The sequence below is a fragment of the Theropithecus gelada genome, chromosome 10 (genome assembly GCF_003255815.1).
Source record: "Theropithecus gelada isolate Dixy chromosome 10, Tgel_1.0, whole genome shotgun sequence".
Taxonomy (NCBI): Eukaryota; Metazoa; Chordata; class Mammalia; order Primates; family Cercopithecidae; genus Theropithecus; species Theropithecus gelada.
Window position 1 is genome coordinate 61,298,947 of NC_037678.1, and position 26,598 is coordinate 61,325,544.

At 57.2% G+C, this 26,598-nt stretch overlaps 3 protein-coding genes across 3 annotated transcripts; 2 read left to right on the forward strand and 1 right to left on the reverse strand.

The window, feature by feature from the left end:
* EMILIN3 (elastin microfibril interfacer 3) lies at positions 1-7,402 on the forward strand. The gene is made up of 4 exons (XM_025399427.1): positions 1-385; positions 1,693-1,815; positions 2,983-3,206; positions 3,482-7,402. Exons 1-4 carry the CDS (start codon positions 219-221, stop codon positions 5,266-5,268), a joined length of 2,301 nt encoding a protein of 766 aa, XP_025255212.1. The 5' UTR covers positions 1-218; the 3' UTR covers positions 5,269-7,402.
* Positions 5,447-7,402, forward strand: LOC112632473. The gene is made up of 3 exons (XM_025398138.1): positions 5,447-5,635; positions 5,937-6,000; positions 6,316-7,402. Exons 1-3 carry the CDS (start codon positions 5,447-5,449, stop codon positions 6,933-6,935), a joined length of 873 nt encoding a protein of 290 aa, XP_025253923.1. The 3' UTR covers positions 6,936-7,402.
* LPIN3 (lipin 3) lies at positions 5,956-25,662 on the reverse strand. The gene is made up of 20 exons (XM_025399426.1): positions 25,513-25,662; positions 20,502-20,701; positions 18,913-19,008; positions 17,655-17,923; positions 17,370-17,453; positions 16,506-16,626; positions 15,996-16,338; positions 14,642-14,741; positions 14,330-14,490; positions 13,849-13,942; positions 13,688-13,757; positions 11,820-11,912; positions 11,695-11,738; positions 10,515-10,653; positions 9,362-9,510; positions 9,099-9,185; positions 8,503-8,655; positions 8,186-8,300; positions 7,995-8,098; positions 5,956-7,816 (listed from the first exon to the last, which is right to left on the reverse strand). The coding sequence occupies exons 2-20, from the start codon at positions 20,691-20,693 to the stop codon at positions 7,672-7,674; spliced, it is 2,559 nt and encodes an 852-aa protein (XP_025255211.1). The 5' UTR covers positions 20,694-20,701; positions 25,513-25,662; the 3' UTR covers positions 5,956-7,671.
* Positions 25,663-26,598: the final 936 nt, after the last annotated feature.

The following is a 26,598-nucleotide window of genomic DNA, read 5'->3' on the forward strand; positions in this document are numbered from 1 at the left end:
CCCTCCGCGGCCCCAGCCGCGAGCAGCGCCGGCCACTCCGCGGGACGCAGCCACCGCGAAGCGCCAGGCGGCCGGGCCAGCGAGCTCGGGGGTCGAAGGGCACCACGGGACCCTCGGGGCGGGACCCGGGCCGACCAGCGGCGAGGGCGGCGCGGCGCTGCGGGCGGACACCCGGCGGGGGGCACCGCGCGGGGCCGGGCAGAGGCGCGGGGACCGCGATGGGCCGCCGCCGCCTGCCCGTCTGGCTGTGCGCCGTCGCGGCGTTGCTCTCGGGGGCGCAGGCCAAGGGCACCCCGCTCCTGGCGCGGCCCGCGCCACCCGGTGCCTCCCGCTACAGTCTCTACACGACGGGATGGCGCCCGCGGCTGCGCCCGGGGCCGCACAAGTAAGCGCGGGCGGGCGGCGGGCGGGAAGAGGGAGGAATGGGCCCGCGCGCGCCGCCGCTCCCACCTGCCCGCACCCGCGGGGGGCGTCGAGGCCACGGGACCCCCGAGGCCGCTGCATGGAGGCGGCGGCACCCGGGGCAGAGCCCCTCCTGGGGCGGGCGCCCCACGCTCCGGGAGGTTGCGGGGCTGGCGAGGAAAAAGGAACCGAGGGGGCCTGGCGCGGCGGCTTGGGATCCTGGCAGTGCCCGCGGAAACCTTTCCAGCGAAGTAACATTTTCCAGCTGCGCTGTGTGCAGACTCCGGGCGAGCGGACCAGGTGGAGCGAGAGGAGGAAGGGCGGTCCGCGCTCTAAGCACGCGGGGCTCCCCCGCCCCGGGCCTCCCCTTTCTCCCCTGCCCCGCCAGGTAGGAGATGGAGCTGCGCATCGGGGCGGCCGCTCCCGCCTCGCAGTCAGCCTGGCCCCAGCAACCGCATGGGAGCCCCAGCGTGGCCTGGCTGCAGAGCCAGTGCGGGCTCCTGGCTCCGGGCCCGTGCTGTGGCATAGCCGTCCACAGTGGTCGGCTTATGCCAGGCAGCCACCTCCTCAGCCCTTGTGGCTCGTCAAAGAGCCTGCTGCCCCCGCCTCAGCTTCTGGTGTTTCGTGGGCAGTGGCTTGCAAACTGGCCTCAGTTAAGTGGGCTGGAGGCTCTGCCTGGGGTGCTGGCTGAACTTGAATTCTAGCTGAATTTGAGCGCTGTTGTAGGAGGAAGAGTACCGACACTCAGTGGGCCTGGGTACATCAGAGCGAACCTCCTAGAGGAGGTGGTACAATAACTGCTCTGAGATTGAGGGAACAGGACCAAAGGCAAGGGCTGCAAAACTACAAGGAGAGGTGGATTTCTTTGGGAGCCAGGCAGGGGAGGAAGGATAAGACATGGTGCTCTCAAAGGAGTCACCGAGTGGGGACTCAGGAGCCTTGAATGCCAAGATAAGGAGTTTGGAATCAGCGAAGGATGGGGGTGTGGCAGGGCACTTGAGGGAGAATCCGGGCTGGCTTCCTTCCCATGCAGGGAGGGGCAGCCACATCAGACTCCTGGTTCCAAATAGTGCTTAGCCCAGGGGCCACCCATCAGGGAGGCTGGAATCAGAGAACAGCAGTGGGGCTGGACCCCAGACCAAGGGCGTTGGCTTCCAGGGACACAGAGAACTGACAGAAGAGACATGGGGTCTGGAGCCCTGCTGAGGCCCACAGACGGAGGTGGGAGGGTAGGAGCCTCTGTGGGCCTCGCTCAGCCAGATATTCCAGGGGTACCATTTTCTCCTGTAGGGCCCTCTGTGCCTATGTGGTGCACAGGAACGTGACCTGCATCCTACAGGAGGGAGCGGAGAGCTACGTAAAGGCTGAATACCGGCAGTGTGGATGGGGGCCCAAGTGCCCTGGGACAGTCACGTAAGTGCACTCCTCACCTACACCCTTGGAATCCCCTGGCACAAGCGCCAGTCCTGCCTTCAGCCGAGAGCAGCTGCCAATTCCAGAAGGGCTTCTTGGACTCCAGAGAGCCCACCTGAGCCCCCATACAGGCCAGAGTAGAAGGCGGCCCCAGAAAAGAGGGTGCCAGGGAGGATCCCAGGGATTTGGACTTGCAGCAGAGTATCACCTGCACAGACAGTGGCAGGCTTGGGTTGGAGCCCAGGAACCACAGAGGGACAAGGGGAGGGTTCTGGGGGCAGAGGCAGCACAAGGCTAGGAGGGAGTGACAGAAGCAGAAGGTGAGGGGAGAGGAGGGAGCACCCACCCTTAGGCAATGGGTGATGCCACAGGGGGGCCTGGCAGGCCCAGGGAGGACCGTGGTGACCACAAGGAGGCAGGCCATGGGGCAGGGAGAGGAAGCCGGAGCAGCAGGGCTGCACGTGAGGACCTGTGGGACTGCATGCACGTGGGATGCACAGGTCTGTACTTGGAGAGGTTCACATGTGTGTGTGGAAACAAACCTGTTATCCGGTGTGTCAGTGGGTAAACAGGTATGTGGCTGAACAGGTGAGGGCATGGACCCTCGTGAGCCTGCCTGCAACCCAGACCTTCCCTTCCCTGCTCACAATCAGAGGTGCCCATTCACCAGCCTCTCTGACCAGAGCCAAGGTCCCGGAGCAAGCTACAGAGGAGTGGAAAGAACTAAGGGGAGCAGGTGGGAGCCAAGAGTGGCCCCAGGGCAGTGAGGGGACTGCCAGCGCCAGTTCCAGGGGGCTGGGGCTGTGTCTGAGTTCTCCCAGGTGCCACTGCAGCCTGAGTGGAATTTCTCATGGCAGCATGAGCTAGAAGGGGTCCAAGTGGTCTTGGGAAGTGATGGGGCGAAATTCCTGCTTCTCTCCAAGCTATCAGGGTGGGTGGGACTTCTACCTGCATCCTTCCCTAACATGACTGTGAGCTCCAGGAAGTCCTGCCCTTACCCCACCCCTGTCACCTTAAGCACAGAAAAAGTAAAACCCTGGGGGTGGCATGGGGGTGGGGAGACACACAGCCTTATGCAAGTGTCTGAGGGTGGCCCTGAGTGCCAGCTAGGGGGAGGAGCACAGCCCTCAGGTGCAGGATCCTGCTGTCTTGCTCTCCCTGGCCCAGGTACCGCACAGTACTCAGACCCAAATACAAGGTTGGCTACAAGACAGTGACAGAACTCGCCTGGCGTTGCTGTCCTGGCTTCACTGGGGAACGCTGCCCTGAGCACCTCACGGACCATGGGGCTGCCCCACCCCAGCTGGAGCCTGAGCCTCAGATTCCTTCGGGGCAGCTGGGCCCAGGTCCCAGGCCCCCTTCCTACAGCAGAGCAGTCCCCAGTCCTCACGGTGAGTCTGCCCAAGGAGACCCTCCAAGGTGACTGGGTTTCTTGGGCTCAGTGGCAGGGGCAGGGAGGGGACTGATCCCAGGCTAGCTGAGCTCCGGCATGGATGGGGAGGAGGAACCCCCAAGCCCCACCTTCACCCCACCATAAAGCTGAGGGAGTTATGCTGAGTGAGAAGGTAGGCTTAGAACAGAAAGTCTCTTGGGTGGCATGGCAGTGTGACAAGCTGAGAGTGTGAGGCCAGTGATGCCCCTGGGGCTCTCTTCTCCTCTTTCCCAGGAAGGAAAGGCCCAGGGCTGTTTGGTGAGCGGCTGGAACGCCTGGAGGGTGATGTCCAGCGCCTGGCCCAAACATATGGTACCCTCAGTGGCCTGGTGGCCAGCCACGAGGACCCCAATAGGATGACTGGTGGCCCCCGGGCTCCTGCTGCCCCTGTGGGCTTTGGGGTCATCCCTGAGGGGCTTGTGGACCCAGGAGACAGAGCCAGAGGGCCGCTAACACCTCCCTTGGACGAGATCCTAAGCAAGGTGACAGAGGTGAGCAACACTCTTCGGACCAAGGTGCAGCTTCTAGACAAAGTGCATGGGCTGGCACTTGGCCATGAGGCCCACCTGCAGCGGCTGCGGGAAGCCCCACCATCCCCGCTCACCTCCCTGGCCCTGCTGGAGGAGTATGTGGACCGACGGCTGCACCGACTCTGGGGGAGCCTGCTGGATGGCTTCGAGCAGAAGCTGCAAGGCGTCCAGAGTGAGTGCGACCTGCGGGTGCAGGAGGTGCGGCAGCAATGTGAGGAGGGCCAGGCCGCCAGCCGGAGGCTGCACCAGAGCCTTGATGGCCGGGAGCTAGCCCTGCGCCAGGAGCTGTCACAGCTGGGCAGCCAGCTGCAGGGCCTGAATGTGGCTGGCAGGGGCAGCTGCTGTGGCCAACTAGCCTTGATCAATGCCCGTATGGATGGCCTTGAGAGGACCCTGCAGGCAGTCACCGAGACCCAAAGGGGCCCCGGTGCCCCAGCCAGGGATGAGCTTACGAGGCTGTCTGCTGCCATGCTCGAGGGAGGTGTGGACGGGCTGCTTGAGGGTCTGGAGATGCTCAATGGGACAGAGGGTGGAGCAAGGGGATGCTGTCTGAGGTTGGAGATGGGGGGGTGGGGACCAGGTGGCTCTGGGACCATGCTGGAAGAGCGCGTGCAGAGCCTTGAGGAGCGCCTAGTGACATTGGCTGGGGAGCTAAGCCGTGACAGCGCCCCTCCAGGCAGGTCAGCTCGACCCCTCGTGCAGACAGAGCTGGCCGTGCTGGAGCAACGGTTGGTTTCACTGGAGACTTCGTGCACCCCGAGCACCACCTCAGCCATCCTGGACAACCTCGTGGCAGAGGTGAAGGCCTGGCAGAGCCGGAGTGAGGCCCTCCTACGCCAGGTGGCCAGCCACACAGCACTGCTTCAGCAGCTCAATGGCACTGTGGCCGAGGTCCAGGGACAGCTGGCAGAAGGGACGGGCAGCTCACTCCAAGGCGAGATCACTCTGCTCAAGGTCAATCTGAACTCAGTGAGCAAGTCGCTCACGGGCCTCAGTGACTCTGTCAGCCAGTACTCTGATGCCTTCTTGGCTGCCAACACGTCCCTGGATGAGCGGGAACGCAAGGTGGAAGCCGAAGTCCACGCCATCCAGGAGCAGGTCAGCAGCCAAGGCTCCAGGCTTCAGGCTGGCCACAGGCAGGTCCTGAACCTGCGGGGGGAGCTGGAGCAACTCAAGGCTGGTGTGGCCAAGGTGGCCAGTGGGCTGAGCCGCTGCCAGGACACAGCCCAGAAACTTCAGCACACAGTGGGACACTTTGACCAGCGGGTAGCACAAGTGGAGGGTGCGTGCAGGAGGCTGGGCCTGCTGGCTGCGGGCCTGGACAGCTTGTCCACTGAGCCACTGAGGTCCAGAGAGGGCCTGTGGAGCCATGTGGACCAGCTGAATCGTACGCTGGCCCAGCACACACAGGACATTGCCCGCCTCCGTGACGACCTACTGGACTGCCAGGCCCAGCTGGCTGAGCAGGCACGGCCAGGGAAAGCCAACTAGACAGGCTGGCCAGGACCCAACCCCTAGATCCCACCAACTCGGGGAACATCACCCCAGAGCCCAGCCTTATCCAGCAGCGCCTTCCAGCCTTCCCTGGCTAGCCCAGATGACACTAAAGAGGCCACCGAGGGAATGGTCTTGGTCTAGCTCCATATGGCTATCCCAGCCACCAAAACCCATGCACAGTGCTGCACAAACTGGACAGTTCCGGACAGCGGTCAAGGCAAGGATGTCATGCTTGAAGGCCAGGGTGGACTTGAGAGATTCCACTGTCTGCAAATCCGTATCTGGGCAGCCAGCTGCAGGGCCTGAGCGTGGCTGGCAGGGGCAGCTGCTGTGGCCAACTGGCCTTGATCAATGCTCATATGTAAGGCGTTGAGAGGACCCTGCAGGCAGTCAGCACCAGTGTCAGCAACTGTGCAAAGACCTACAGGCCCACAGCCAGTGGCCTGTCCACATTGCCCTGTGCCCACAAGCAATAGTCCACAGCCTTTGGTGGCTTCTGTTCCTTGTCCCCTCAGCTTCTCCTTGCAGCCATCAGGACTAGGTTTGTGCAGGAAGGTGATGCCCACTGGAACTGTCCTCACACCTGGCAGCTTCATGGATGCTGTATCTGAACTAAGGACCAGAGGCTGCCAGATGTTTCTGGCTCCTCACATGTCCTTCAGGACAGAACAGAAGCACAAAGACTCAGACAAGAGTTCTCTTTATTCCTTTTGATCCTCCCCCAAGGTGAGGGCTTAGGCAGCTGTAGAACCCCAGGAAAGAACGAAATGCAGGCAATCTGTTTAGAGACCCCCCACCCCAAATTTATCCTTTTCCTTTCCTTCCCCTAAAATGTTTCCAGGGCTCTCTGGTGCCCGCACTGCCCTCTTCCTTCCACTCGGGGGTGGGGAAATCCTTCCTGCGAGGTCAGGGCATTTCTCTAGAAAGTGGCCTGAATGAGGCCAGGCCCTGAGAAGGAGCCCCCAGCTGGAGGAAAGGAGCTCCAGGCCTTGCTTTTAACACCCCTGCAAAACCGCCACCCTCCCAGGATGTTCACAAAAGGTGAGAAATTCAGGTACGAAACCATCAATGGACAACTTGAAAACGCATGTTCCTCAGGCCTATGCAGTTCCGAGACTCTGACACCCGTCTCTGCTAAGGCTCCCAGCCTCAGTTTCCCCCACAGCAGCACGGGCCCCACTGTGCTGCTCTTCAGGTCCCCACAGCCCTGCCTTTTGTTCCTGGACATTTGGTATTCTGCCCTCCACTCTGGTACTATCGGAGTAGGGCAGCTCTGGATTAAAGCTTTTAGCCAGTCTAAAGCTACTTTCTTCACCAAAGACAGTGGGAGGAGAGGTTGCTGGGGCATCATCCCTGCTTCCTACAGCTCCTTAGGCAAGAGCTTACCGAGCAGCTGTGAGCACCAAGCTGGCCAGCAGAGACTGGGGGAGGACTGTCAAGCCAACACCCACCTGCCCCGGCTGAGTTTGGGACTGTCTTTAAGGGAGGTCTGGAGAGAGGCAGTGGCAGCAGCCGGACGGGGAGCAGGCCAAGCCGGAGCCACACTCTCTCAGCCTGCAGGTGTGGGTGTGTGTCGTGTGCTGAGATGCCAGGGCACCAGCAAGGGGGATGTGTTGGCAGTGATGTCTGGCTTCAGAGGGTACAGTCCTGGCTCCCGATAAGGGGCGGGGAGAACACTATGTCCTTCCAGAAGCTGCACCATACTCCCACTGCTGCCACCAACCCTTCACTGATGCCTCGAGCCTCAGTGGGGCCTCCTCTTCTCCCTGTCCTATCAAGAGTTACAGCAAGGTCCCAGGTTGACAGGGAGAGAGATATCAAGGGCATAGAGAACCCTGCAAGGAGGCCAGGTGTGGTAGCTCATGCCTGTAATCCCAGCACTTTGGGAGGCCAAGGTGGGCAGATCACTTGAGGTCAGGAGTTCGAGACCAGCCTGGCCAACATGGTGAAAACCCATCTCTACTAAAATCACAAAAATTAGCCAGGCGTGGTGGTACATGCCTGTAATCCCAGCTACTTGGGAGGCTGAGGCAGGTGAATCGCTTGAACCTGGGAGGCAGAAGTTGCAGTGAGCCAAGATCATGCCACTGCACTCCAGCCTGGGCAACAGAGCAAGACCCTGTCTCAGAAAAAAAAAAAAAAACAGAACCCTGCAAGGGCCCAGATGACAAAGTAATTGCCCCAGGCCAGTGCCACACTGACGCCTGGAGCATCTGCAGCTTAGCTGGCAAAAACAGGACGGGGAAGATGGGGGAGTCTCTCTAGCTCCAACCAACCTGCAGCCCCCTTCTTCCCCTTCAGTGGGTTTGCCCCGTGGCACTCCAGCTCCCACCCTCCTATACCCCGGTACACCTAGTCAGTTCTGGGCCGGGCCAGGGAGGAGAAGCCAGGGCAGGTTCAGTCCAGGGTATCAAGGTCCACAGTGGGCAGTGGCTCCCGCCAGTAGCAGAAGTTACTGTATTCAGGGTTGGCCAGGTCTGTGCTGGGGCCACGGGCCACAGGTGGGAAGAGGAGCTCGACCACCTCACCAAGCCGCTCATACCTACAGGCAGAAGGGGGCCAGCACTGAGCCTGAGCTGCCACCAAACCACGGCCTCGGCCATGGGAGCCCAGAGTAAGGGACAGAATCCCTGGTGAGAGGTGAAATTGGGGCCCAGGAAGAAGCTGGGGCAGGAGGACGTGGCAGGGCATGGGGAACACGTGGCAGGGTTTGGCCTCACGTGGACTTGTGGTTCTTCATGAGCTCCTGGATGAGCTCTCCCCGGGGGTTGACTGTGAAGATGCGTGACTCAGGTAGGCCCACCTGCCGGTAGGCAAAGACATCCTGTGGGAGACAGGAGGGGCCCATGGAACAGAGACCTGCAGGCAGCTGGGGAGAGATGGCTTGGCAGAGGGGAGGGGACACACTCACATTGGGCCTGTTCCCAAAGGCAGCATAGAAGGGCTGTCCATGGGGCAGAAACAGCTGCTGGATGTCACTCAGGCAGGCGACCTTGAACACCTCTGGTTTCTTCTCAATCACCTCTCTGGGGTGGCCAGAACCACAGCAGGGAAGGGGGCCAAAGTAGGGAAGAACCCAGAGGGGATGGCAGGCTCAGGGGATGGGGGGTCTGACCCCACCCTCCTTGCCACCTGAGAGCTTAATGCCAGCCTGCTAAGGCTGGCCTGGCCGTGGGCCTGCCTCTCCCCACCAGGGGACCATGGGCTTGTACGTGTGGGGGTGGTTACCTGTGGAGGGCAGAGAAGAGGCTGCTGGGAGACAGAAGGATGGGGCCCGTGGGGAGGCTACAGCCCCCCTCGCTCACCCACTGCAGGTACCCCTTGGTGAGGTCCGCCATGCCAATGGCCCGCGCCGAGCAGTACAGGAACTTGTACCCATTTCTGAGAGTGGGGAACAGGGTGGCATAGAGCCATCAGAGACCAGCCAGCCCCCATCTGTTTCCTTGGCTTCAGCCTGACCAGCCCAACTGTGGGGCTCTGATGTTCCAACCTATGCAGGGAGAGGACTTGGGGAGAACGGCCAGGCCTCAGCAGTGGACTCAGCTGGATGGTGCAGATTCCTGAGGCCTGGGTGGACCAGGATGGAGAGGGCCTCCCCTCCGGCCTCAGGCCAGTAGGTGGCCCTGATCCTAGAACACAGCCCCAGGGGATGAGCCTTTCACAGAACTGCGGGCCAATAGAGAGGTCTCAGCACCCGAGGCACCTGCCCTGGTGGCCTCCCTTGTGGTCCCTGCTGGTCCCCAAGATGTCCTGTCCTGTCACTACCTCTCTAGAGCTAGGGGCCTTGCCTCAGCCCCAGCCCCAGCCCCAGCCCAGGCACTCACAGGTGGATTTTGTGATAGAGACTGGTGATGCCCTGGTGTGTCCAGTCTTTCCCCAGCTGGGGCAGGATATGACCCAGAGCGTCCGACCTACAGCCAGAGAGGAAGGGTCACTCCAAGGCAGCTCCATGTGGCCCAGCTCCAGCCCCAGGATGCCCCACCAGGAAGGGAGGGCTCCTCTCACTGTCCCCACCACACCCAGCACAGAGGGAGGCGAGTCCATAACCCCTCTCTCCCTCCCCTTCCCACAGCCAGCTGAGCCTCACTTGGTGATGGTGCCGTCGATGTCAGAGATGACCACCTTGTCGTCCCATTTCCACAGGTAGATGGTGGCCTTGCAGCGGCAGGTGCCCTGGTACTGAGTGGTCACACTGAACACCACATCATTGGCACCTTCTTGCAGGTTCAGGCGCCGCTGAGGCCAAAGGGGGGTGTGTTGTGATCAACGACAGCCAGGCACTGCCTACCTCTCCCCTTCTGCCATGGTCTCCAATCCCCTCGGGCCTCTCATTCTCCTCTTCCTCCCAGCTCAGAGACCCTTCTTGAATTCATCAGAGATAGCCACGCACAGACACACATCCATGTGGGCAGAGGGTGGCCATGCTGATCAGGGCTTTGTCCAGTGCAGGCCACAGGAGCCCTAGCCTCCATTCACTCCCCTTTGAAATGTAACTCACAGACAAAGCCACATCCATGACTCCCTGCCCAGGATTCCCAGGCCCAAGGCTGGGGCTGCTGTTGGCAGGGAGACACCCCCCTCCATAGATGGGGGTCCTGTAGGGATCGCCATAGGAAGCCCCTCCTTGGGGCCAGGATACCTGAGTCAACATTGCCCTAAGAAGAGGTGTAACCCTGTACTTGGTCCATAGAGAAGGATCAGGGCCGTTCCCCACCAAAGCCCTGAGTTGAGTGTGAGCTCCAGGGTACCAGACAGATGGCAGCTGCTTTGTACTGGCTGGTGAGCTCCTCCTGGACACCTCCCTGACCATGGAGCCACACCCATGAAGAAAATATATTCTTATTCCAGGAGCCACCAGTTACTGAGCTTAGAGAAGATATGACTTGGGGCCGAGAGTTGCCAGAATCTGAGGGACTGTCATCAGCATTTGATTCTTTTCAGTGTTGCTTCCAAGGGCTGCCCCAGAGCCTGCTGGCTCACTACAGGTTGATATCTCAGGAGGACCTAAGAGACAGCTTTCCCAGTGTCTGACAGACAAATGGGCTGGCATGTGAAGAAGTGAGCGCTCGCCCTTGGAAGTATTCGAGTGGAGGCTATCAGGGAGGCTCCCAAGGGGATAGATTCTGGCCTTTGGTGAACGTGTGGCTCCCTGGAGCCATTTCTCAGCCGGGTCCTGCGGGACTCTCAGACAGAATTAGCTCAGCCCCTCCCCAACCTCCACACAGACAACCCACACTTACAATCTGATCGGAGGAAAGGCGGAGGGACTTCTTGTAGGTGGGAGTGGAGGGTGGAGTGGAGGGTGGCAAGGAGGGGATCTCGAGGATCACAGGGCTGTCTGGGGCGTCGTCATCACTGCTCAGGACATCTGTCTTCTCCCTGTGGACCGCACTGGCTCTCAGGCCATCTCCTCCAGCCAAAGGGCCTTCACTCCCAGGAGATGCCAAGAGGAGCCTGGGCCTGTCCCCGCCATGCCAGGGCCTGTCCAGGCTATCGGTGATCCCTCTCTCTAGGTACAACCCATTTGCAGTGGTGGCAGACACAGGGGTGTAGGCTGGCAGTCTCCACCCAGCCAAGCAACAGCAGAGGGGGCCGAGACCCAGGGCTGCCAGCTCTCAGTGCCTGCCTTGGAGATATTTACCTGAATACCTAACGTGTATCTCCGGGCTTATCCCCAACCTCACCTGCTTTGGTTTCAGTCAGGCCATCCTTAGCTACTCTCCACCCAGCCTTAGGCAGCTGGGTCACTTCAGATGTGGAAAAAGGAAACAAAGTCAGCTGGCTTCTTTGGGCTGGGAGAGGCCCTGCCCCTCCTTAATAGGGATCCCCTTGTCTGGGGCAGGAGCCTGAGGACCTGTGCCAGCTCCGCCATTTCCTGGTTGTGGCCAGGAAATGTATCTCCAGGCCTCATTTTCCCATCTGTAAAATGGGGCCATTTCTCAGGAAAAAGAAAAGGTATAGAAGTGCTTGCGGTGGCTCACGCCTGTTATCCCAGCACTTTGGGAGACCAAGGTGGGCGGATCACCTGAGGTCAGGAGTTCAAGACCAGCCTGACCAACAGGGTGAAACCCTGTCTCACTAAAAATACAAAAAATTAGCCAGGCGTGGTGGCTCACACCTGTAGTCCAGCTACTCAGGAGGCTGAAGCCGAGAATCGCTTGAACCTGGGAGGTGGAGGTTGCAGTGAGCCAGGATCGCACCACTGCACTCCAGCCTGGGTGACAGAGCCAGACTCTGTCTCAAAAACCAACCAACCAACCAACCAACCAACCAAAAAAAAAAGTGCTTGGTGCTTGGGGAATGACAAATAAAGAACCCACGGCTGGAGACAGGGTACTGGCTCCTCCCTGCCGCCCCCCGACCCAGGGCCATCTTTCCCAGGCTCCCACTGCAGAGCCCCGGATAGGGGGTCTCACTCACCCCTGCTGTTCCTTGGCTGCAGTCTTCTCCCTCTGGGCACTGCGCTGTGGAAAGAACATCCATTAGTGAATCCCACCTCCTGCCCGTGCCAGCCCTTGCCCTGCCCCTTGACCATGACCACCCACCTCCTCGGCCAGGAAGTCCCTGCGTCGCCAGGAAAACCACCATCGCCCACCCTTCCGGGGCATCTTCTCCTTCTCCAGCTTGTCCATGGTGCTCTGTGGGCAGGTGAAAGCCATGGCAGTGTTTCCTACCTCCTACCTCCACACAAACCTCCTACCTTATGTTGTTCTTGGGACCCTTCTCCCATGAGCCCGGAATCTGGGTCGACCCTAGAGCAAGGTGCTGTCAACATCTGGAGGCCAAGGAAGCATGCTCACCTCCATCCTGGGATTCCAAGCAATGACTCAGGTGAGTTATGTTCAAAAGACGGAGGGCTATTCCTGCCCCCAGCCCCGATCCCTAGCTCTAGGCTCAGCCTCAGCCTGGCCTCCAAATCTTGTGGATCCATTCCTCCACTAGAGTAGTTAAAGGCAATGCTTTCAGAGTTTCTCAAGATCTGGTACTCCCTATGTTGAGACCAAGTGGTAGCAGGGAGAACAATCTTTAGCCAGTACTCCCCTCAACCTCCAAGACTGCCCCAGGCAACCTCCTAAGGTCGGTGATCCTATCCCACGAACAGCCCCGTTTTCTGTATGTTACCATCGCTGTCTGGTTGGGGCAAGTTGACCTTGTGAAAAAATGCTGATGAGATCTATGCTATTATACATAACCCCAGGGAGAGCCCAGGCAAGGCCCATCTGGGGAACACACCAGCATTCTACAGACCCAAGTCAGGAGGATATGGGTTTGGGCTGGGAACAGCCAGGGGGCCCCCTTGAGCTGGAAACAGGCTGGCGGGGCAGGGGTCTCTCAGGGGCCTCAAACAGTGGGTCTGTCTGGGTAAGGTGAGGAGATCCAAGCAGGGAAGGGACCCTCTTCCTTCCCACAGACTCTGGGTCCTAGCTCAGACCCCGTACCAGCCAGAGGACGAAGCTGTCACCCAATGGCAGTGACAGCTGTCAACATCTGTTAGTGATGCTCTTTGGGTAAGCCAAGAACAATAGGCCGCGCCAGGTCAGGGTGGTGCCTTGGATCGCTCCCAGAGGGGCAGGTCCAGGTTGGCAAAGGCTGGCACTGCCCAGGAGGGCACCATCCTCCATGAGTAGGGGAAGGTGGCTGGGAAGACCAGGGAAGAGGTTCTGGGAAGAGTAAAGAGGCTGGGCATACCATCATTCCTTCCCCACTCTGGGCATCATACATGCTGTTCCCCACCCCTGTCCAGCTCAAGGCCCATCCATCCTTCAATCTCTACCCAGCAGGCACTTGCTTATCAAACCACCTTGCCGTAGGCTCTCCTAGCACTGCACGCCTGTCCTTCCCAGCACTCAGGACTGAATTATATTCATCTGGGTGAGTCTTTGGTTAACCTAGTCCTCCTTCAAGAGCAGGGATAATTTTGTTTCATTTATTCATGACTGTCCCCAGCCTAGGCCTGGGACATAGTAGGTACTCAAGAAATGTGTGCAGGTAAAGAAAGTAAGCACCCTTCAGCCCAGCCTGGAGGAATAGTCTTCAGGCAAGGTGAAGGGAGCAACTTCCATTTCCCAAACCCCATATTTCAGATCCAAGGGCTTCCCCATATTTCAGATGCAAAGGCCTCCTGCTAAAGACATGTCCTTGTTTAAGCATCTGTTGGGTTTTTCTTCCCCTCTGGTTTGTCCTGAGCTCCTCTGAAGTCCACTTTAAATACAACAGGATTCAGCCATGGCCAGAAAACCAAGGAAGGGTGGGGCAAGGCTTCAGGGACCTGTGTTGCCTCTCCCAGAGTGCGTCTTGCAGCCAGCCAGCCCCTGGCCCCCAGGCCCATCTCTGCTTACCCTTGCCAAGGGTCTCCCTGCCCCGAGGCTATGGCTACCTTCCCCAGCAGGGGCAATGGTGCTCTAACCATTACCTTGGGCAAGTTTTTCTGGAAGGCTTGCAGGGAGAGGATCATGGGGGCAGCCACAGCCCAGTTATAATGCCTGGAGAGACAGAATAGGGCATCAGCAGCTGCAGGGTTGTGGAGAGGGAAATGACTCTCCGGCCACCAGCAGCCCCAGCTCTGGGACTTACTTCCCATTGATTTTCACCACTAGGTTTGGGTCATCCAAAAGTCCGGGGTTTTTGGTGAGGTCCTGGTAGGAGACGCTGTGCTGGCTGAATTTCTCTGGGCACGGAGGCAGAGAGTGACGGGTGAGGCTGGCACATCCCACGTGACCCACTGCCCCAGCCCCCTGGTGCTCCCCACTCTGCTGTTCACCTCCTGTCGGTTGGCTCTGTAACCTGGCAGTGCTCCTCCCTGCCTGTGGGTTTTACACCTGTTCCCACCCCAGGATTCACAGGATAACTCACAATTTAGTGTCAAGCATTTGCTTCATGGGGACTTGGGAAGGTCCAGCCCCTGCTGGTGGAGTGTGGGCTGCACAGGGCAGAGAGCTGCAGGGAAGCCCAGCCTCCCACCTCTACTGCCCCACCCTCACGGTCTTCCCTGCCCTCGCCATCCTCTGGGCTCAGCACCAGTCCTCGAAAGTGCTTGGGCCATAGTCGAACATACCTAGGGAGATGTCCCGGCTGTCAGCCAGTCCACCACAGAGGGACAATGCTATTGTATCTACTGTGTCCAGAGTGGATTCAGGTTCATGTTCAGGGTTGGGGTCCCTCAGGGACTTCTGACTGCTGGGTTCACTCCATCTTCTGGCCCCCAGCCCAGAGTCACTGCGGGCAAAGGGGCCAACAATGACAAGAATACGAGGAGGGTGGGAGATGGGTCCTCTCTCCTCCCATGCCTTTGATAGCCCTTGAAAGCCTGGACCCTTGGCCCCAGGTGCCCAGACCCATGACACCCTGGCATCCAGAACCCAGGCACCTCTGGGGGAAGTAAAGTGCTGCATTCTCAGAGTCCAGGGAGGGCAAGTCGTCCAGGTAGATGTCACTGGGGCCCAGGTGCTGGCTTCTCTTTGGGGAGCCTGAGGGTTGAAGAGAGGATGTCTGTGGAGCTGACATGTGCTCAGTGGTGTGGGCAGTAAGTGCCCTCTGACTTTGAATTCTCTAAGGAAGTGCCACCCAGCAGAACCTTCTGCAGTGATACAAATGTCCCATGTCTGATATATTAGCTGCTAGTCACATGTGGTTATTGAGCACACTTAAAATGTGATCACAGTGTGACAGAGAAATGGAATTCTAGGCCGGGCGTGATGGCTCACGCCTGTAATCCCAGCACTTTGGGAAGCTGAGGCAGGTGGATCATGAGGTCAGGGGATCGAGGCCATCCTGGCCAACATGGTGAAACCCGTCTCTACTAAAAATAATAAAAATCAGCTGTGCGTGGTGATATATGCCTGTAGTCCCAGCTACTCAGGGGGCTGCGGAAGGAGAATTGCTTGAACCCGGGAGGTGGAATTTGCAGTGAGCCGAGACTGGAGTGCAGTGGTGTGATCATAGCTCACTGCAGCCTCAAACTCCTGGGCTCAGGTGACCCTCTTGCCTCAGCCTCCTCAGTAGCTGGGACTACAGGCACATGACACCATGCCTGGCTAGTTTAAAAAAAAAAAAAATTTTTTTCTCACTACATTGTCCAGGCTTTATCTTGAACTCCTCAAGCAGTCTTCACACCTCGGCCTCCCAAAGTGCTGGGATTACAGGCATGAGCCACCACGCTAGCCCTAATTTGATTTTAAATGGCCACATATAGCCAATGGCTACTGATTTGGACAGCACAGGTCTCGTGCTTTCCTAGCGCTCTGAGATAAACCTGAGCTTGTGAGCTGGAGCCATCTGAGTCTGCTCATCTCCCCGACTTCCTATCCCCACGGTCTTCTACTTCTTGCTCAAGGCATGCCAGCTGCCTTCAGTTTCTGGACATGAAACTTCTCTCCAGCCCTACAGCCCGGGCACATACTGTTTCCTCTGCTTAGAATTTCCTTCCCCTGCTCCTTGCTTGGCTGAATCTTCATTATCCATGTCTCAGCTCCGACATCACCTTCTCGGAGGGGCCTTCTCTGACCACCTGGTTTAAACAGCTCCCATTCCAACCAATGACTATGCCCATGGCACACCCTTCCACACACAGAGCATCTGTCTCCCACACTGCACTGTGAGCCTCATGAGGCTGGTGCCAAGAATAGCACCTGGCACACAGCAGTTGCTCAAAATGTACCAGCACCCAGCCAGGGGACAGGGCGAGGCCAGGGAGGCAGTGGGAGAGTCCCAGCATTACTCACCTTTCCCCCTGGAGACCCTCTCTGGCTGCCCAGTGGGAACTGGACCCTCCAGAGTGGCCCAGCTCCATGACTTGGAGGCAGGAGGGAGGCCCATGTCCCCAGAGCTCTGAGTGTTGGTTTCCTCTGTCTCTGGGGTGTGGAGAGGGGGACCCACTAGAGTGGGATCCTCTGTGTCAGGATGAAGGTCGGCACCAGCCTCTGTTTGCTGGATTAGGGGTCCCGAAGGGTCCACGCTGCCAGCCACAGAGGTAGAGGGAGTGCTGGGTCCTCCCCGAGGAGGAGAGGTTGCCTCAGCTCTGCCTTCAAGGACCATTGAGGACTCGGGCCGCTCAGCTCTGGCCACCTTCAGTGGAACAAATGGAGGAAGATGTGGGCCAGGGCAAGGCCTGCCTCCCACGCCTCACAAAGCTTTGGGGGCAGTGGCCCGAGTTTCAGTCCCTCCAACCCTGATCCAAGGGGGCCACAGAGCCCCTGAAAGGCAGGGCCTGGGGTTGATACAGAGGGACTCACCTTAGGCAGCCTCCCCCAGGCCCACTGCATGTGGGACTCGGCTCTCAGGGGACTGGGCTCCGGGGTCCGCACCTCCAGCTCTGAGTCGCTCTTAGGGGATGTTAGCTCACCTGCTGAGAGGCTGCAGGAGACATATCCAGAGGCCCTGAGCCTGCCTACCCATCCCCGCTGCTGCCCACCCTAGCCAGGGAAAAAAATATGTGCAAACTATATTTATGCCTGTGTTGAATCCAGAATGTATAAGGAATATGTAAAGATCTAAAGAGTATATAAATATATGAATAACTTATGCTAATCAACAATAAGAAGACAATCCAGTAAGAAGAAGGATGGGAGGGAGGGAGGGAGGGAGAGAGGAAGGAAGGGAGGAAGAAAGGAAGGAAGGAAGGAAGGAAGGAAGGAAGGAAGGAGGGAGGGAGGGAGGGAGGGAGGGAGGGAGGAAAGGAAGAAGGGAAGGAAGGAGGGAAGGAAGGAGGGAGGGAGGGAGGGAGGGAAGGAGGGAAAGAAGGAAAAAAAAAAGATGGCAAAGTTGTAACTGGATTGCCTAATGGGCATAGGGTTTCCACTTGGGGGATGGAATGTTCTGGAACTAGGTAGTCGTGATGATCATTCAACACTATGAATGTACTTAATGCCACTGAATTGTATATACTTTGAAATAGTTAAAATGGTAAATTTATGTTATGTATATTTTACTGCAATTTAAAAAATCAATAAAAGACTTGAACTCTTTACAAAGGAAAAATATGAATGGCCGGTAAACATATTAAATGGGTTCTGTGTCATTAGTCATCAGGAAAAATGCAAATGGAAACCTCAGACCGTGATCTGGAGTCCCAGTGTGCAGCCCACTTGGACTCTCACCTGGCCTGGGGGGACCACTCGCCATCCGAGTAGGGGTAGATGTCTTTGGGCTGCGGTGAAGACTTCTCTTCCAACTGGACACTGCTGAGGGGCCACAAGGAAATGGTCACTGATCGGGTAGGATGCCCCAGGCAGGCATGAGAGCCTGGACATCAGGGGCTTGGTAAGGTGAAGCAGCTACTGCTCAGAGAGGTCAAGGCCCTTGCCCAAAGTCACACAGCATGAGCAGAAGAAACAGCACTAGAACCCCCAAACTGGGGTTCAAGTCCCTTGGTCCTTACACACCCTGGGGGCTCTGGCCTCGGCTTTTCTGGCAGGGACAGCTCACTCTCAGCGCCTGCCTCCAGTTCCTCCGAACTAGAATCAGTTGCCACTGCATCCTCCTTCTGCTTGGGCTTCCTCCTGCGACGCCTCTTCCTCCGCCCAATGGAGGCCGTGCCTGCCATGATGAGGCCCTCAGGCTCACTGGCATTGCCCACCTGGGAGTCTGAGGGGAAGCCAGACAGACCCCCCCAAGGGATGGGTGAGGTGCACAGGCCGGGAGGCACGTGTTCCTGTGGAACAGATCAAGAACTGAGCTGGGGCTGACCCTAGTGGGACTGCCCTCACCACACAGTCATCTTGAGCCTTGCCTGGGTCCCAGTCCTGGAGTGAGCTCATTTAGGGTCAGGAAAACAGGTGTGGAGGCACCAGCCTGGCCCCATAGCCACTACTGGCCTCAGAGCTCCCCAACAGAGCCACCTGCCACCATGGCAGGCCAGGCAGAGATCTTGGCATCAGCCTCTGATCTTCTCTTTTACCCAAGTCTATGACAGCAGGCATCTACTTCTGCTTTAAGATTCAGCCAGATGTCTCCTCCCCCAGGAAGGAACCTTGGCTATCCCTCTCCCAGTTCCAACATCCCTCACTGCAATGACCAAACAGTTCATCATCCATTGTTTACGTGTCTAGCTCCCCAGACCAGTCTGTAACTTTCTTTGAAGGCAGGGGTCACCCGTCATCTGAGTCTATTGCACAGTGTCTGGCACACAGTAGGGACTCAAAGTTTTTCAAGTTCAGTTTCAACTCCTCTGTTGGCTTCTGCTGGGCCCTGCCTCCCCTGTGTGAACACCCACCACTTACACAATTCTAGGTTCCAGCTGCACAGAGCTGGCACCAGACCTGAGACAAGCCAGATGTTATACTTTCCAGCCCCCTTCTTCAGCTCCCGCCTCCTCTCCAAGCTGCCCGGGGAAGGCCTCCTTTTCATCCCCAGGGGCCCAGCTCAGGGGTCCAGTCTTCTGAGAAACCTTCCCCAACTTCCCAGTATGTAGAGTTAGCTGGTACCCTGGCCCCTTCCTCCGGGCCCCCACAGCATATCATGTGTGCCAGAGGCCAGCCCCAACTGACACCCCTGCCTCAGACCTCCGCTGGTGGGGTGCTCCCAGGGATGGGCGAGGATGGTGACAAATCCCAAGGCTCCACCCAGAGGAGGCACAGGAAAGGGGTGGGAGGGGCAGGTGCTGTTGGGAGGGGCAGGTGCTGTCAGAAGGACAGCACTCACCTCATCGCTCTCCAGCTCCTGAACGAAGAAGGCCTCCCCGCTGTCGCCGAGCTTCATGTGCAAGTCCACAGGCTCCCCATTGATCTCAATGTCTACCTGCAAATGGAGAGTGGTGGCAGGCACATGGGCCCTCACACCCATGCTTCCAACCACAGGTCTCCCGGCTGGTCCCCCGGTGGCTCTTTGCTCCCGACGATGGGGGGCTCTGCTGCATCTCCCCTTCCTCAGAGAGGCCTTTGCTGAGCTCCCTACCCATCTCTCCCTCACTCATACTGCCCCACTGTCTGAGCTTCATTGCACTTATCACTGTCTCGGTCTCCTTGTGTATTGCCTGGTTTCCAAGTTCTTCCCTCTCTCACATCCACAGGAATAGGGACGTGATCTCTCTTGTGATCGCTCTGTCCCCAGCCCCCAGGTTACTGGCTGCATGAACAATGGTGGGAATTTCAGTGTACTGGCCCTTTGTGGAGTGTCTTCTATAGATTATCTCATTTAATCTTTGCAACCCCTTGCAGTAGCTCCTATCATTACCTCCACTTTATAGACAAGGAAACTGAGGTTTTGGAGGTTTAAGTAATTCGCCAGGAGGCAGACTCACAGCAAGCAAGCCTATGAACCCACAAAGGCTGAGTGTACAACCCAAGCTACTAGCTTCTTAGATATTCTGTTTCCTGTAGGCTACACTTTTCTATTAGGATCCTGGAAACGTCACAGTTGCCTCAGTGTGAATCTTGATTCACACCCTAGACTTTGCTGCTAACAAAAATCTCTGCTGTGCTTGCCTGAGCCCAGTGAAGGTGGAATGGATTTATTTATTTATTTTTATTTTATTTATTTATTGTATTTTTTGAGATGGAGTTTCGCTCTTGTTGCCCGGGCTAGAGTGCAATGGTGTAATCTTTGTTCACCGCAATCTCTGCCTCCCGGATTCAAGCAATTCTCCTGCCTCGGCCTCCCGAGTGGATGCGATTACAGGAGCCCACCACCACACCCGGCTAATTTTTGTATTTTTAGTAGAGACTGGGTTTCACCATGTGGACCAGGCTGGTCTCAAACTCCTGACCTCAGGTGATCCACCTGCTTTGGCCTCCCAAAGTGCTGGGATTACAGGTGTGAACCACCATGCCCAGCCTGAAGTGGATTTATGAAGAGAGAGAAACTAACCTTTGAGCCGCATAGCTGGTCCTGGGACAGTATTATCAGTTGCTATTGACTTGTCCCACCAGCATCATTAGGCAGATAAAATCATATACATTTGTGCAGGTGAAGTAACTGGGCTCAGAGACATGAAGTGACTTACCAAGAACACACAGGTAAGGTCTTAGTAAGCTGAGCCAGGTCTGAGGGTCCCAGCACCGGGATGAGACCTACTCGTCTGTTTCCATGAGAAACTAACTGTGAACCCTCCCAGATCAAAACTCCCAAATCAACCCAAAAACCTTCAAAGAAAGTACAAACCAAGGGAAGCCTGTCCAGAGGACAGATCCCCACCTAAGGGAGGCCCCAGGTCCTGTCCTGGGACTGTAGTGACTGCCCCGGCTTAAAAAGCCCACCCTGCAGTGGCCACCTCAGCCAGCCTGAGCACTCACCACCTTCTCCCGTGACCGCAGGACGCCCAGCTTGCCAAAACGCACGTGGAAGGGTGAGCACCGGAACGAGCCGTCCACCTGCTTCACCACCAGCACGTCAATGCCGCCACTCAGCGTGGCTGGGTTCAGGCCCCGGTACAGCTCCTTCACCGTCCCAAACACCGTCTCCGCCAGCTGCCCGACGTAGTTCATGGCTGGTGCTGGCAAAGAAGGGCAGTGGCTTGCACAAAGGTCTGCTCCAGATCCTCCACAAGAAGCTCCTGCAGCCTGACCACCCAGACCCCGAAGTTTACATTTGTGTCACGCCTTGGAGTGACACAGATGACAGCACAGATGGCAGCAGCCGTGCGATGGGAGGTGCACCCGTAGACGTGGGTCTAACCCCAGCTTGCCTACTGCTCTGCTAAGAGACCCTTGGGCAGCCGACTCCCTTCTCTAAGTGCCGATCTCCACATCTGTAAAATAGGGCACAAGGTAAGACAATACCCGGTTGCCTCGTGCTTCTAAATGCCATGACTAATGATAATGACCACAGTGTTCCGTGGGTATGGCTCATTTCATCTTCACAACAACCCTGTGGGGCTGGCTGAACGGGTGTCATTATTCCTGTTTACAGATGAGCCAGCAGAGGCTCAGAGAGGTGGAGTGAGCTGCCCAGAGCCTCGTAACTATGAAGGAGGGAACCTGAGATCTGAACCCAGGTTTGTGTGGTTCCACTGGGATGGTCCAACTGTGAAAACAGGAAGGGGTGGGAAGAGGGGGCAGCCTCATTAGATAGCAGGCCCAGGGCCCTGCTGGATAATGGGTGACTGTGCTAATGAGTGCTCTTCTTTTCCCAGGAAGTGGGAAGGAAGGAGCCTCCACTTTTCCATTTGAGAAATGGGCTCAGTTGTCTTGCTGTCTCCTGGTCCTGTGAGTTGGAAGGTGTCTTGCTGGGCAATTGTAGCTGACTTATGGGGGACCAGGGGTGGGAGCACCCCAGGTACTCAAGGCTCTGTTCAGCCCCATCCCTGGGGTCAGATGCTCAAGGTAGAGTATCCCCTATAGCTGGGGACTTAAGGCCCCAAACTACAAATTCCTTTCCAGTTTCCCTGGTGGAAAGCCTGTCGATACACAGCCTGACCCCAACGGTGTCCAGGCTATCGTTCTCAGACCCCAACTTCAGCCCAAACCCCAGCTCCTCAGACCAGGGCTCAGCTGGCTAGGCGCTCAGATCCACAATCAGGCCTTGGGCTGGCCCCAGCCCACTGAAGCTGCTCCTTCCCCCAGCCAGACCGGTCTCTCCAGCTTTCCCACACCAGGCAGGGCTGGGTAAGCCCAAAGCAGGAGGCTAAGGTGGCCTCAGAGAAAAACCAGGGCTATGATGACAGCCTCCTCCAAGCTGGCACAGTGCCTGCCCCAGCAGCTTCAGGTGATCACCCCTGCCCTCCTGGCCAGGCCAGTGGCCTGCTGCCCCTCTGTCTGCCAAGACCCAGACTGTCCCACCTCCACAGGGCACTTTCTTCTCTCAGACCCTGGGTCAGAACCCCTGGAGGACAGCCTGCCATGCAAGACCACTTAGCAAAGAAGCTAAGTGACTTACCCAAGGTTAAGTGACTTTATAGATGAGGAAACTATTCAAGCTCTATGAAGCCGAAAGGCCATAGAAGGGGTATAGGGAGGGGAGAGAGGGCGTAATGACTCATATCCGGCTCTCCTGACTCTAGAGCATGGTCTCCTTCCACTCCATGCTTCCAAACCACCCGACAGTTGGCTGCATGGCCCATGGCCACTTCTGCACAGCCCTGCAACGCTCTGCACTCAAAATGTGGTCCATGCACCAGCAACGAAAATCAGCATCAGCATCACCTGGGAGTTTGTTAGAAACAGAAACTTATGCCCAACTCAGCCCTACTGATTCAGCATCTGCATATTTTTTTCTTTCTTTTTTTTTTTTTTTTAAAACAGGGTCTCACTCTGTCACCCAGGCTGGTGTGCAGTGGCACCAAAATGACTCACTGCAGCCTCAACCTCCCAGGCTCAAGTGATCCTCCTGCCTCAGCCTCCTGAGTAGCTAGGACTACAGGCATGTACCACCACACTTGGCTAATTTTAAAATTTCTTTTGTACAGACAGGGTCTCACTATGTTGCCCATGTTGGTCTCAAACTCCTAGGACTCAAGTGATCCTCCCACCTTGGCCTCCCAAAGTGCTGGGACTACAGGCATGAGCCATTGCACTTGGCCTAGCATCTGCATCACAGGAATCCCCAGGTGATTCCTGTGGCCTTTCGTGTGTTTGAAAGGAACTGCTTTTGTGTTCCCAGTCCACAGCTTACTCTTGGAAGAGCCTGAACGACAAGACATCCACCCCCACAGCATTTCTCAGATAATGCCACATCCTGCCCAACCTGGGACATCGGATGAAGCAGTGGATTCTTTCAGTCTATGTCAGAGCGTCACAAACGTAAGACACAATTAGAATTGCCAAAGAGAAAATGGGATGAAATGAAACTCCTTGGACCCCTAACATGTCACTCAAATCAAGTTTATCTGCAAGGCACCTGCCATGTACTAGATAGGACATTTCCACTTTGGTTTCTCCCTACCTAATGCCAAACTCCGAATATAGGTCTGGGGAGACAGTGGTGACAGACACTTGGTGGGTAGACCTCTAAACTACTGTGCCCAGGAAAAGCAGAGAGGGCTCCAGAGGCTTCCAGGAATTAAGGAGCAAGCATGGGGAGGGGCAGAGCTGGGGTTGGGGCAAAGGTCCATCCAGCTGGAGGCCCCAGCCTGAGCTCTCTGCCCTATTAAGCCCTAGTGTAGTTTGTCAGCTTCGGCATTTTGCCCTTTGGCGCCAGATAATTCTTTGCTGGGGGGTGGGTGGGTGCACTGTAGGATATTTAGCAGCATCCCTGGCCTCTGCCCATTAGATGCCAGTAGCGCTTCATCCCCCACAATTCCAGGTTGTGACAGCCAAATTGTCTCCAGACATTTTTAAATGTCTCCTGGGGGACAAAATTGCCCCCAGCTGAGAACCACTGATCTAGTAGAAAGGGCTGAATAGCAGAGATGGCACCCAGGGTCCTACTCGGATCCAGCCCTGGAGTATTCTCAGGCAAGTAACTGGCTGGCCTCAGTTTCCCCTTCTGTGAACCAAGACCTCCGTTTTTTAGACACATCTCAGCTCTAATGTCATGGGAGTCCAGAATTCACTCCTCTGTTCCCCCCACTTCACCAATTTGGATGTCTCCCACATCTGCCTGCTCAGCATTTTGGGGGCCTCCTGTAAGTCCCCCCACACCCCCCACATCTGCCTACTTAGCATTCTGGGGGCCTCCTGTGAGCCCGGCCTCTGTCTTCACCCATCCCTTAGGCACCCCCTTTTCCCAGGACCCAGCTCTGCTTCCTTGGTCTTTTCCCAGACAGAGGAGAACTCTGCTTGGTTCCCCTCTATCACCCTCCACCCACAAACTAACATGTCTAAAATTAGCCACTTCACTCCCCACACCTTCCCAGGAAGCCGAATACCCCTTAGGACTAGTCATTACCCCTCCCTCCCTCCCTAGCCCTCTAAATCTTCTCCCCCAGTTTCCTGCTCACCCAGCCCCTCCTTTCTCCAGCTGTCCTAGGTCAAGACTTTACTACCAGATGCCCAGATCATGGGTGGCCACAGGACATTAGGAGAAAATGCAGCAGATTCTCTGGGTGCTGATCCCCACTCTGCCATTTGCTGGCTGTGACCGTGGGCAAGTGACTTCATCTCTCTGACCCTCAGTCTCAGTCTCCGAAATGAGAATAACATCAGATGTGTGTGAATAACTAATGAGAGACTTTGTGTAAAGCCCTGGAATGCAAGAAAAGCCTGTATGTGACACCTATCAGCAGCAGCAGCACGACAGCCCCACTCATGCAAGCTGGTCCTGTGGGCACTGCAGGTCATACTCTGATGAACTGCTGGTCCTGTGGGCACTGCAGGTCATACTCGGATGAACTGCCCCCGCCAGCAGTTGAGAGTTTGGACTTCTTTTATTTATTTATTTATTTTTTCGAGATGGAGTCTCATCCTGTCGCCCAGGCTGGAGTGCTGTGGCGCAATCTCAGCTCACTGCAAGCTCCGCCTCCCGGGTTCATGCCATTCTCCTGCCTCAGCCTCCCGATTAGCTGGGACTACAGGCCCGTGCCACGACGCCTGGCTAATTTTTTGTATTTTTAGCGGAGACGGGGTTTCACCGTGTTAGCCAGGATGGTCTCGATCTCCTGACCTCGTGATCCACCCGCCTCAGCCTCCAAAGTGCTGGGATTACAGGCGTGAGCCACCGCGCCCAGCGGAGTTTGAACTTCTTAACTTGGCATTCAAGGCTGTGCACAATGGTGGCACCACTATTTGCCAAATGAGCATGTGCGCTCCAGGCAGGCCTCACACCCCACCTTGGGGATGTTCACAGGCCTTCCAGGCTAGACTACAACTCCAGCACAGGGAAGCCAGAGCAAGCTGCCCTAGGACTGAGCTCTCAGCCCTCGGGGCTCCCAGATTTGGGTGGATGACGGGTGTGGCTCTCCACCGAGGACCAGACCAAGCCGGAGAGTAAGCACTCCTAGTATCCCAGAAGAGAGAAAGCGCCACCCCAGCTCCCAGCAGCTACAGCATCTGACCTGCCCAGTCTCAGGGAAAGCAAGGCAAGGGCCAGACACTGTTTTGCAACTGAGGACACTGGGTACCAGAGAAAGTGGCTGTCCTCCTCAAGGTCACACAGTCAGGCTAGGGTAAAGCTGGGCCAGCCTCCCCTGGGAGGTTTCGGCGTCTCCTCTCCAGACTCTACGTTTTGGGTGTCCAGGGAGCCTGCAGCCGCTGGGCCAGGGAGAGAGGGACGAAATGAGGCCGGCCCCTCCACTCCTGCGTCCCCATCTTATAGCTAGAGGTGGACCCAGGCCCGCGGACAGGAAGGAAGGAATGTCGGATGGCAGGACAGATGGGCAGGGTGGGAGGGGAGAGGGTCATCCCTTCCCCGGCCCGAAGTGGGCCCTACCTGAGGAGCTGCCCACTGGAGCTCCTGGACTCAAGAGCCGCCCCTCTACCTGCGTGCACAGGCTCCACAGGTGAGTGTCTTCGGCCCTCAGTCACTTGGAGCTTCCGGGTCCTCTAAGACAGGGTGAGAGCACGGCTCCACTCCTTCCACGATCCTAGTGCGGCCTCCACAGGCTCCAATCTGCCCAGGCTCCACTCCCTGAAAAGACCCCGCCCCCCCGCTCCGATCCACGCCCAGGGCGCCCTTTGGCCTCTGAGGCGGGGGCGGGGCCAGACATAAGGCCCCGCCCACCAGTCCCCGCCCCAAGTCCTTGTGCCACCCCCTGCCCCACCTCCAGAAAAGTGTGGATTTCGGGACGGGGCGGACCTAGCTCCTCCCAGATTTGCTTCCAGCTTGCTGTGTGATCTTGGATGAATTCCTTCCCCAATTTGATCCCATTTCCTGTTTTGTCAAGGGGGGAAAGCCGCCTTGCAGGATTTTCGAGATGACATGAAATGACTTTGCGCGGCTTCTGGCGCTCAAACTTCCCCTCCTGGGGGCAGCTTTTCCTGAACCCTCCCGTATCTCCCAGACTGGACAGGCCCCTCGCGTCATCTGTTCGCATAGCTCATAGTTACAATTTCATATTTGCTTGAATGACTACTTGATTAATGTCTGTCTCTTCATTTAAATTTGAACTCTGAGAGCAGGTCATGTACATCCTTACACCCCAGCGCTTATCAGTACATTGCCTGACAAACACCAGGCGCTCCATAAATGCCCGCTTCTTCATTCCGTCTCTGGGACGTTCCGGTCGAGCGGCAGCGGGATCAATACCGCCACTGGCCAGCAGAGGGCAGGCGATGATCAGCCTTCTCGCCCAGTCGCGCTCCCTCCCTGTCTAAAGGCACCGCGGGAGGGGACAAGGTGAGCCCAGGGGCTCCGAGGCACGCGGAAGGTCCATTCATTCTCGTGCCTTGGGCGACGCCCAGGCCGGGAACGGCTTTTTCCTCTTGAATCTGTGGTTCGCGGCTTTCCTGGACCAAAGACCTTTCCAACACCCTATGGCCCCTGCAAAGAAGCTGCTCTGAGAAGGACCTAGAGATG